At 40.5% G+C, this 12,720-nt stretch overlaps 1 protein-coding gene across 1 annotated transcript; it reads left to right on the forward strand.

The window, feature by feature from the left end:
* Positions 1–6,354: 6,354 nt before the first annotated feature.
* LOC140239716 (lengsin-like) lies at positions 6,355–7,713 on the forward strand. Its single transcript, XM_072319542.1, has one exon. It carries the CDS (start codon positions 6,358–6,360, stop codon positions 7,711–7,713), a length of 1,356 nt encoding a protein of 451 aa, XP_072175643.1. The 5' UTR covers positions 6,355–6,357.
* The last annotated feature ends 5,007 nt before the right edge of the window (positions 7,714–12,720 follow it).

The raw sequence follows: 12,720 nt of genomic DNA on the forward strand, positions 1-12,720 counted from the left end.
CGAAATCAGGCAAAGTATATTTGTTTTATATTTTGGATCAAACATTTTAAACAAAAGAAGGGGAAAATGGGGGAAACTGCAAAATGAGATGTCGTACGGTGGATGCGATGTTGTGAAGGGATCCTACATTGACCATAAGAAGCATGTAGCAGCGCGCGATGTGGTGAATTAGCCATGTCTACACCTATCCAAAAACTTGTAGTTATACTAACTCGTATATACGAGCGTAAACATTCCTTCCCCTAACCACGACAAAACTTCGATGCCGTTCACACCTATACGCAGTTAGCAAAACCCAGTGGCGTATCTAGGGGGAGGGGGGGGGGGGCAAGGGGGGGCACGTGCCCCGGGCGCCACTCCTTGGGGGCGCAAAAAAAAACGAAGAAGAAGAAGAAAAAAAAAAAGAAAACGAAAACGAAGAAGAAGAAGAAGAAGAAGAAGAAGAAAACTCGCCCGGAAGGGGGGAGGGAGAATGGTGGGGGGGGGGGGGGGGGGGCAGAAAACCAAATCAAACAAGATAAAAACAAAACATGATGATGACGCGGACAAAATGACAATGTTTATTGTGTTCACACAAAAATTCCATGTTCTGTGAGCTGAAATACAAAAAATTTCGGCTCGCTCGCTGCGCTCGCTCGCCAAAATTTATATAAGAAAGAAGGTAAGAACAAAACGTGATGATGACAAAATGACAGTGTCTATTGTGTTCACACATGTCATTTTATATTTAGCAGGCAAAATGTTTCACGGAGCAGCGGCTGCAATTTCTTTCGTTCTGAAGCGATCGCCGATTGGATCAAGAGAGGACGCCAACGGTTTCGAACATACGGGGGAGGGGGGCGCAAAAAAACCCGAATCAAACAAGATAATAACAAAACGTAATGATGACGCAGAAATACAAAAATTTCGGCTCACTCGCTCGTACTAATTTAGAGTATTTTTTTCAAGTCCTCAGTTTGTTGGTATAAATCGTTATCTATAAGGCCGTCACTATATCTTGATTAGAATTGTAAGATTTAATAAGCAAAAAATGACAACAGTTTCATGATTTGTAAGCTGAAATACAAAAATTTTCAGCTCGCTCTCTGCGCTCGCTCGCCAAAATTTGTATAAAAAAAAGAGAAGATAAGAACAAAACGTGACGATGACGCGGACAAAATGATAATGTCTATTGTGTTCACTCATGTCATTTTATATTTAGCAGGACAAATGTTACACGGAGCAGCGACTGCAATTTCATTCGTTCTGAAGCGATCGCCGATTGGATCAAAAGAGGACGCCAACGGTTTCGAACATACGGGGGAGGGCGGCGCAAAAAAAAAAAAAAAATCAAAAAAGATAAGAAAAAAACGTAATGATGACACAGAAATATACAAATCTCGGCTCACTCGCTCGTACCAATTTAGAGTATTTTTTTCAAGTCCTCAGTTTGTTGGTATATATCTATAAGGTTTATATATCTATAAGGTCGTCACTATAATTGTGAGATTTAATAAGCAAAAAATGACAAGAATTCCATGTTTTGTAACCTGAAATACAAAAATTTTCGGCTCACTCGCTGCGCTCGCTCGTCAAAATTTGTATAAAAAAAAAGATAAGAACAATTACGTGATGATGACGAGGACATATACAAATTTCAGCTCACTCGCGTGCACTAATCTAGAGTATTTTTAAAGTCCTCAGTTTTTTGGTATAAATCGTTATCTATAAGGTCCGTCACTATAACTTGATTAAATTGAAGATGTAATAAGCAAAAAATGACAAGAGTTAAGCTGAAATACAAAAATTTTCGGCTCGCTCGCTGCGCTCGCTCGTAAAAATTTGTATAAAAAAAGATAAGAACAATACGTGATGATGACGAGGACATATACAAATTTCAGCTCACTCGCGCGCACTAATTTATAGAGTATTTTTTAAAGTCCTCAGTTTTTTGGTGTAAATCGTTATCTATATAAGGCCGTCACTATATCTTGATTAGAATTGTAAGATTTGGTAAGTAAAAAATGACAAGACTTCCATGTTTTGTAAGCTGAAACACAAAACTCTTCGGCTCGCTCGCTGCGCTCGCCAAAATCTATCAAAATTCATTACATTTAAATCACCCTCAAAAGATCCCTTTTAAGTGCTTCAAAAGCATCATGTGGACTTTGTTTAAAGTCCCTACCGGGATGGGTTTGGGGTTAAACACTTTTTCAGAAATTAGGGGCGCAATTTTCGTGCTTGCCCCGGGCGCCGTTTTCCTTAGATACGCCACTGCTCAAATTAGATCACACACACCTTAATTAGGCCTATTGACATATGAAATTACCTCTTCATAACACAATTTGTAATTGTGAATAACTGAACAATAACGTAGGTAAGTTTACTTTTAACACAAAAAGTTTGAACCCAGCATAAATCTTTAGATTTCAATGTCTTTTATGTATTTCCACTAGTTTTCAAATCTTATATTTTCTTATTTGAATATTCATAAATAGGCATGAATATTCATGATAAAGAAACCAATGACGAACACTATTAGCGGACCAAATAAAAACGTTTTTTTAAACGTTCATTAAAGACGAAGTCGACGTAACAGACCTAATAAAAACGTTTTGTGGACGTTTATAAAGGACGAAGACGTAGCAGACACAATAGAAACGTTTTGTAACGTCCATTGACGTTTTTAACAAAGTTTCCCATCCCCCCCAACAAAATAAATAAAAAACTGTCCTTTGTGGTAAATGTTAAGTCCCAACTTGACGTTGTATGTACGTTTTAAAAACGTCCATTTTATACGGAATATAAAATGTATAATGTAAATAAGATGTATACGGAACCTCCAAAAAAAAAACAAACAAACAAACAAACAACGTTTAGGAAACGTTCTGAAAACGTTATGTGTGTTTGCTGGGTAGTTCTTTTGAAGTCACCTCTGCCCATAGTTTTAACAATAAACTTTCAAGGCAAAGTATTTTGTATAATACCTATAATCACGTGAAGCTCTTTCAACCAATCACCAGAGGATGATTTTTTGATCCAAAATATAATTCCCGCATATTCCAGCGGGGTTACACAAGGCGATAGTAGGGTTCTGCGTGTGACATTAATTCAGCTTGATGTATTGCTGCATAGTCAACCATTGAACACGAATAGGTGTGGCGTTGTTATTACTATATATTTTCCTTTTAAGAATAACTAAACCCTCGACTTCGTGGCTATCTAGACGGTCAGGTGCGCTGTCTCTTCAGTAAGCAGGCTTCCGCCTCGTTTTATTGCATGACCAGGTATAGGTGACTGATTAAATGGCATATTCATCATTCAAACGCGTAGATCTTTCCTATATCGGTGCTGCCTGTACATTACTTTTCTCATGTGCGTCCATGGAGGTGAACTCTCCACCTCCCGGTGTATCCAATCTGTGTTGCAAATTTTTGTAGAAATAAATTCATAAACTGGACCTATAATAAAAATTCTGAATTTAAAAAAATAGGAGATGAAGAGAGAAGGGCAGTGAGAAAGACAAAAATTAGAAACAGGAGAAGGAGAAGTGCAGTATAACCAAAGAGGTGGTCCACCTCCTTGGTGTAACGTAACGTGAAGACACTTTGCTGAACGGTGATGGTCCTATTACAAAAGTTTTTTTTTTTTTTTTTTTTTTTTTTTTTTTTTTAGGGGGGGGGGGGGGTTGCGAGGGCATCAGCATTCTACTGATCGCCAGTTATTGGGCATGGCAGAAAGGGTGGGGCAGCCGCTTTGGTCTGCTCTCCGAAACGCTCCATTGGACCATTTCGGGTGCAGGAGCGATTTCAGGATTTTGCGTTCGAGAACGAAAACAGAATGAGAGAGAGAGAGAGAGAGAGAGAAAAAAAAAAAAAAGGTCTGTTGCGACTATCGTAGGTATTTCCAATGTTCTTGCTATGTTACATCAGTAAAAATAGTGTAAATATTTTTCGAGAAATTGAAATTGCTCGAAACTGATGGAAATTCTATCTCACCCAGTTTTGCCTGGCTACAACAGTATTTGTCACTGCAATGTTTGTAATACATCCTTAACAGACGTTTGAACATTGGTCATACAGGCACACACACTAGATATATAACAAGCAATTCACCATTGCATCCATCCTTAAAGTAATTTAATTTCAGTTTAATCAATTATGTTTTATCTCCACCCAACAAAAGGTAATACAAATACAAGACATACTAATTTGACTTAAATCTATGCGCATTCGCATCGCAATCGTTCATTTTTGCATTGAACGGTTAAAAAAAGTATAGAATTGAAATACAGATACATCTGTATCTCTCTGGTGATGACGTACAGCTGTACTTACTATCCATCAAGCATTGACTGTGACCATGAATTCACCATTATGTGGTCCTTCAGTTTGCAGCATGGTTGGGTGCTCGCAGAACGTCCTTTTTTCTTTTTCTTTGACCCGTACCATTGATCGTATTGGTCATTATTGGTTGTATATGAAGCGCAAATATTCCTCCCCTCTGCTAGGGTTGACTGGGCCTGACTCACATTCGTTATGTCAAAAAGCTCTATTCAACCGCATTACCATAACCTGTCCATGCACGGAGCCATTCTCCTGTTGTCATTCTTATTTTTTCCATTTCTCTCCCTCTCTTTCCATTTCTCTGATCTATAAAGCAATGTACAAAAGCTATGTAGTCAGTTCCATAGCATACCACTGAATAGTGAGCTGTAGTGTGGTCCTGCATGGTGGAGCTGTTACATATCGATATACGGTGTATAGTAGCTGCATGTTCAAGCATCGAACACGAATAACGAGTTTGGCGGTGTGATTATACTGTTTCGCTCCAAAGAATTGGTAAAACCGCGGCTTCGTGGCTGTCTAACTGGTGAGTTACAAGATTTCTGTCTTCTTTTACAGCACCAGGGAGGTGATTCATTAAAATGAAAATGATTCATCATTCTATAATGCACAGATCCCTCTTACTTGATGTGTGCATCTTTTTCTCACATTTTGTCCAGGGATCGAGGTGAGCTCTCCAACTCCCTGTTGTGTCCAATATCTGTTGCAATTTTGTGTAGAGATAATTTTCTACTAGGTTCGAGCAGAATTAGAAAAGAAGATGAAGACAGGAGGAGGAGAATACATTAGAAAGAGGGGGAACCGTCAAGCAGTACTGTGGCCTGAGTACAATTTGCTGGATGGTCGGTGCATGGGGGTCCTATAGATTTTGTAAATTAATCAGCATTGGAGCGCAGAGATCGCCAATAATTGGGCATGACAGAAAAGGTGGGCTGGCCGATTTGCTCCACCCTCCGAAACGCTTCTATGGACCAATTCGGTGGGAACGACTTCATCTATAAAGGACGAAAGAAGCCTGATTAGGAAGACAAATTCGGGTCCCGGAGGGGGACCAATTCGGCTGGTGATTGTTTTAACGAAAATCTTAGTCCAGTCTGCCTTCAAAAATTTTTTAGCGATTTTTTTTTTTTAGTGTGTGTGTGTTGTGAAACTCCTTTTTAATGTCACATGAGATATGAGTTTTATTCAACTTGTCTGCCCTCTGTACAAATATAATGTTGTAAGATCGCAACTGCTGAACTACATTTTTAACATGTTGGAAAAAATGAACCGAACACGTCATCTATACAGCTGTACATCAATCGAGTCTACTCGTCTACTATTTATCCCTCTGATTGATAATTTCTTGCTTTCATTAAGTATGCCTTATCCGCCTTGGACTACATACAGAACAATGCCGGAATTTCGGAGCTTGGGTATCTGTTACAAGTTCATTGCGTCACTGCTGGCAACAAAGAATAGCCTGGTAGTGTTGCTGCTCGGACAGCAGTAGATGAGAGGTTCGATTTCCGCTGGTTCCCCTTTTCCGACATGTAAGTTAGATGTGGATCAGAAGTTACGATCTTACATAATTCATTTGTACAAAGGGCCGAAAGAAGTTACCTCACCGCCGGCGCCACATTTTCAAAAGTGGGGGAGGGGTCACTTCCGGGATTCACGAGCTAACAAGCAAAAAAAAAAAAAAATTCTTCAGCGCAAAAACAAAGCCTTATATGGTTCAAGGTTTCAGCAAATAAAAAAAACAACAACAACAACACTCCTCTTTCGTAGTAAGTTCCTGTCGGAGCCTGAGAAACTAATCCATCGACAGTCATACGATGGCTTAAGATGCTATCACAAATGACAAGACGTGTATACGATCAGATCGAGCCGTATTGATTTTAAACATTTCCTTCATCATGTGTCCATCTCTGCTCAATTTTTGGGACGGTGTGACGCCTGCATTATAGGGTGGCGTTTACACTGTGAAATATGAAATATTTCCTGCTTTTCCTCTCTCCACACAGCAACAGATATTACAGGGAACTCCAGAATGAACTCCAAGATGAACTGTGAAGAAATCCTCCGGGAGATCGAGAAGGAGGAACTTCTAGCGGTGCGGTTTGAGCAGACCGACATGAATGGAATCGCCAGGTCAAAGATCATCCCTAGCTGTCACTTCAAGGAGAAGGCGACAGGTGGACTCGGCGTGGTTCTGGGACACCTCGCTTTTGGCGTCCAGGCAGAACTGATAGCGGACACTGGTTACAACGAAGAAATCGGCTATGCAGATGCGATGATGTTTCCCGATTACGACACGTTCCAGGTCTTGCCGTGGGTGGAGAAAATCGGACGCATCCTTACTGAGCCAACGTACAAAGGCGAATACGTCGTGGCTCACCCTCGAGTGGTGGCGCGAAAACAGCTCGAGAAATTAAAAACTCTTGGACTGTCTTTGCTTTCTGCGCATGAGCTCGAGTTTTACCTGCTGGATAAGAAAACTCTACATCCGTTTAGTAGTGACATCAATGCGCACAGCACTATCCGAGGAACTCCCATCAACGGCCTATTCAATCGTCTGATCGAATATCTTCCAAAAGTTGGCATCAACGTCGAATCTTTGGAGACTGAGTACGACCCTGGTCAAGTGGAGATAACCTACAAACCGGCCTTTGGTATTCGTTCCGCGGATAACGCCCACACATTCAAAACATCCGTCAAGGAGATTGCTTTACTCAATGGTTACGTAGCCACATTCATGTGCAAGCCATATCCCGATTCGGTAGGCAGTGCATGTCATTTCTGTCATTCTCTCTGGGATTTAGAAGGGAAGACCCCTTTGACGTATGATTCCGGTGACCCTCAAGGACTGTCGCAAACCGCCAAGTGGTGGATTGCTGGTCTTCTGGCCCACTCGCCTGCCATTCAAATACTCATGGAGCCAACTGTAAACTGCCTCAAGCGCACTCAACCCTTCAAGTTCTGCCCTGTAAACGCTACATGGGGAATAGACAATCGCTCTTGCGCAATGCGGGTGAAAGTGAATGGCGGGCAAGGAACCTACATCGAGAATCGCATGGGTTCGGCAGGGTGCAATCCTTACCTGGCGCTGGCGGCAACGGTTGCTGCTGGAATGGATGGCATTATCAATAAGTTACCACTCCCACCCGAATGCACCGGCAACGCCTATATCGAGAGAGACGTGCCTCCCAAAACTCCGGCACTCCCCGTCAACACGGAAGACGCCCTTCAAGCGTTGCGGAACGACGAGGTGATCAGTGAGGCTTTGGGAGAAGACTTTATCAAGTGTTTCTCCGCGATCAGGATCAACGAAGCTAAAGTAGAGAAAGAAGCTCTGGAGAAGGGCGACGCGAAATGGGAATTCAATTACTTTCATGAGTACTTGTAAGATGTTAGCGAACAGTTAAGATGAGCGATGTATTCTTTTGGAGTAGATAGGCTAAGTATTAATGTCGACTGACACCATAGCGCTTATTCTGAAGTATGTGCTTACACGAGTAGGCCTACACGTCACACGGATTACGCACAATGAAGAAATTACGTTCATGAAGCACTGTCTTATTTTTGTATTTGAATAATCCGTAACGTTTGAATCCTTTCTATTATGCAATGGTGGTTGGTCACATCATAATGTGGTATACAGGGTGGGCCTATGATCAAAGATACTTCGCACATGATTGTATCCTATATATTACATTGATCATTTTGCTGTGTTCATATTGATGTTGAGTGCATGACTATTCTGCATGCTCTAACTTTTTAATGACAAGGAGCTTCGGGATTACCTGAGGTACCTACAGGGATTACAGAGAATAGCCTATACTTTGTACGATATTTATGTTTTTTTTTTTTCTCTTGCAGTCCAAATGAGCAAATATGTATGCATATTATAAATAAATGTATAGTAATGACGCCATGCTTTTGACTTCTGGGCGCAACTTGGAGAATTTGGAGGCACGATTTCAGAGGTCATTATCATTAACATAATTAGTGCTTGTAAATTATTTTTCTGCATGAAATATTACCTATATAGGATATACTATATCAAGTCGAGCCAGTAGAATTTGTTTATAATCATCATCCGTTTATTCATGTGCAGCGTAGACAAAATGAGGTGAAGGGTGCTGTATAACGTAGGGCCCAAAATTTCAACTCTTAACAATTTAAGATTAGTCAAGGATTATGAATTTATTATTTCCTCTCCTTACTGTAATCTATTTAGCACGTTGATGCCATATGCATTATTGATTACCATATTTAACTAAGCACAAGTTACATGTTTAGTATGTGCAGAGATTGAATATACACAGGGCGACCAGAAGTTGTCCAAAAAGGCTTGTGCCGAAAGGGTGGGTTGGGTGGTGGCGCGTCGCGTTAATGGGAACACCACCCTTCGTCCAAAGCCCCCCGGTTTTGCCGAAAGGGTGCGTTGGGAGCGTTGGGTCGCGTCGCGTTGACTGGAACCCCACCCTTCGTCCAAAGCTCCCCCGGTTTTGCCGAAAGGGTGCGTTGGTACTTTTTCTTATGTAATATTATAAGACGAGTTTTGAATTTATATTCAACCTTCAAACAACCATTTCAAAGAGGCTAGGCCTATCGTCCGGATCGGTTTACACTCTATTACCACTTGGTCTACAGCCAGTTGGTCTAATAGACTGTTTAATATCAGTTGGTCTAATAACCAGATGCTCTAGTCATCAATTACTGTTTGGTCTAATTGTTATTTGGTTTAATTACTGTTTGGTCTACAGTCAATTCGTCTAATAATAGCCATTTGGTCTATTTTTGGTCTAACACCAATTTATATCATCAAATACCGATTTGGTCTATTATGAGTTGGTCTAATTCCATTTCGTCTAATCATCAAATGGTCTAATATAAAGCCAAATTTGTCCAATATAAATTTGGTGTACACATCATTAATTTTGGTCCATTGCCCAGTTGGTCTAGCCTCTATCATCATTTAGTCTTCACCCATTTAGTCCAATAACCATTGATCTTATTGTCATTTGGTCTAATAGCCAGCCTCCTGGTCTAATCAGGTACCATTTGGTCCAATCATCGTTTCGTCTATATGACCAACTGGGCTATTTTTTTTTTTTTTTTTTTTTTGGGGGGGGGGGGTTGGGGACCCTTTTTCATTGATATGTACACCAAATTTATATTGGACAAATTTGGTTTTATTTTAGACCATTTGATGATTAGACGAAATGGAATTAGACCAACTCATAATAGACCAAAAATAGACCAAATGGCTATTATTAGACGAATTGACTGTAGACCACATAGTAATTAAACCAAATAACAATTAGACCAAACAGTAATTGGACGAAATGATGACTAGATCAACTGGTTATTAGACCAACTGATATTAAACAGTCTATTAGACCAACTGGCTGTAGACCAAGTGGTAATAGAGTGTAAACCGATCCGGACGATAGCCTCTTTGAAATGGTTGTTTGAAGGTTAAATATAAATTCAAAACTCTTTTAATATTACATGAGAAAAAGTACCAACGCACCCTTTCGGCAAAACCGGGGGAGCTTTGGACGAAGGGTGGGGTTCCAGTCAACGCGACGCGACCCAACGCTCCCAACACACCCTTTCGGCAAAACCGGGGGGCTTTGGACGAAGGGTGGTGTTCCCATTAACGCGACGCGCCACCACCCAACCCACCCTTTCGGCACAAGCCGTCCAAAAAGTATTTTGAAATTGGTAGTTTAGCCTGGTTAGAAATAATATCTATACATATATCTTGACAAAGGCCAAAATTACTGAAAGCTCGAGAAAAAAAAAATGATGGGATCAGTCTTGTAGCACCTGTCTACCTCATCCTCGAAGCCCTACATGATTTGCATTTGTAGGCCTACATAATAGTTTTCTGTGAAACCATGAAAAGGGTATGTAACGCCAATCTTAACGATTCCTCTTTTTGAGTATACTTTCAAGATAATACGCCAGCTGATCTGCGAACCAATGTTGATGGGTACACCTACTAACTTTGGTGATCACCCATTTCGTTGAGCTGTTATCATTTAACACAAAAAGTTATTGTACTTGTCGCATTTCTTGACCAGTTGAACAGAATCACGTGATCACCGAGATTACAGAGGCGTCATAAGCCTACATGTCATGACGGTGGCGCAAACACCAAAATTCATGCATGATTCTTCGGCGATGATTTTGGAAGCCATCACATTCGACAATGAAAGTCATCGGGATGTCAGTGTCGTTATTGATTTAAGTTTGTCGGTTTTTTTTTTCTTTTTGCATCATTATAATACGCGAAACTGATTAATACCACAAAGAGGGTTATCACAAAAGGGATACAATGAATGAAATAAAAGGAACGAACAATTTGTCGACTCTACAGTTGTTTGATTGGATTACATGTGATAACGGGGTGCACGTCACGTGTCCGACACCCACGAGTCATATACAGCCCATGAGTGACAGCCAGTGAACTTGACACTATACGCAAAAAAAGGCCCATAATGAGTCCGACACTATATAAGACTTAAGTAAGGCCAATGAGCCTGACACTATACAAGCGAAATGGGCCCACGAGATCAACATTATATGGGGCTTAATGTACGCAGTGTCGGTCTCCTGTTCTTGTTTTTGTTTTTGTTTTTTTTTTCGTATAGTGTCTATATAGCTCATGGGCTGTATTATAACTCATGAAGTGAGCTAATGGAAATTTGTTTTTTTTTTCCAATGTCGGGAGTTCATGGGCCGTATGACTCGTTGGTGTCAAGCTTGTGGTCGTGGGATGACCCAGTGATGATGCACCGTGACGAGAGAAAAAGAAAGACATTCATTGAGTTGTACAGACAAACGGACAGAGAAGAGAGAGAGGGGGGTAGTTAAATGCAATACAGAGATTTAAAGGGGGAAAATTGACAAAGAGTTACCCCCCCCCCCCAAAAAAAAAAAAAAAAAAAAATTCACATAATATGTTAGTGTCATGGCTGTCAGCTGCTGGTTGTGTGAGTATTATGTATACAGTGTAAATGCAACACACGAAAGTGAGGTCAATGTACATTACAAAGTCAAAAATTACAACATTCAAGCAAGATAAGAACATCCAATATTCTCTTGATGAAGTGGGAAAGTCATTCCTGTCAGCGTCGGTGTTTGTTCCTTGTTGCAGATTGGTTGAAGATAGCAAATGATTGCAGGTATAAGATGGAGATGGTGGTGTGCAGCAAAACAAATCATGCTTACAGAAAATTAGCCTACCACTCCTACCAGGAATGCTTTGAAAAACTATCTCATATAAAGAAAGGATGGAAATGAAGACAAAACTGATGTGATTATCACACGATGACGCACATTCGGATTCGAGGTTGTATATGCATTTGTATGGCTGAGAGAGAAGTCGGTGCGTTGTGGTCGTCTGGTGTACAACTATCAACGCTCTGCAATCTATTAGTATTAATTGTGGACAAGAGATGGCGGTCTCCACACACTTGCCAGCTACACACACAGGGAGATGGGTATACTCACTGATGTAGGGTTCAGTGGTTACACTGCATGGATATCCGAGACTTGCGACATTGTTCTAAACTACTGCCTGACGGATTCTATGGAAAGCCTTTAAAAGCTAGTACGCGTATAGGTTACTATCAGAATTTTTATATGAGGTACTATGGACAAACGGCAGAACTCAACATATAGGCTTATATTTTTGTAGGCCTTCCTGTAGTACAGGGCAAGAGTTTAAACTCTTACTTATCCTAACTTTTAGTATGACCTATCCTAGCCATCAGGTTAGGCATATATCGGAGGATTGCATAACTAACCCAAGTAAAACTAATCCACGCGGAATATTGATAAATAAAATGAAACCATGCGAACATCTTGAAAAACGACACGAAGTGCGCACATAGAAACGAAATCCTACACGATACCTCCTACACTTTTTTAATACTTTTTTATTCTTTATTCAAATTAGTGAAATTCTTCCCTCGAGATGTTTTCATTGCAACTGATTGACATGGCTACTACTAAAACACTGATCAATTCAGTGCTTATTTACGTCGATGTTGGACAATTGTCTATCAGTTGCAATGAAAACATCTCGACGGAAGAATTTCACTAATTTGAATAACAAAAGCAGTATGCCCGCATGCATGCTATAAGGATTAGAACCAGCACTTGTCGGGCGGAAGCTCGGTGGTCTTGTGGAGATGACGCCTGTCCGGAGATCATGAGGTCGTAGGTTCGAATTCTGCTCGAGTATGTACGCCCATGATTTTTTTTTTTTTTTATATCATGGCTACTACTAAAACACTGATCAATTCAGTGCTTCTTTACGTCGATGTTGGGCAATTTGTCAATCAGTTACAATGAAAACATCTCGACGGAAGAATTTCACTAATTTGAATAATAA

This window comes from Diadema setosum, chromosome 2 (assembly GCF_964275005.1).
Source record: "Diadema setosum chromosome 2, eeDiaSeto1, whole genome shotgun sequence".
Classification (NCBI taxonomy): Eukaryota; Metazoa; Echinodermata; class Echinoidea; order Diadematoida; family Diadematidae; genus Diadema; species Diadema setosum.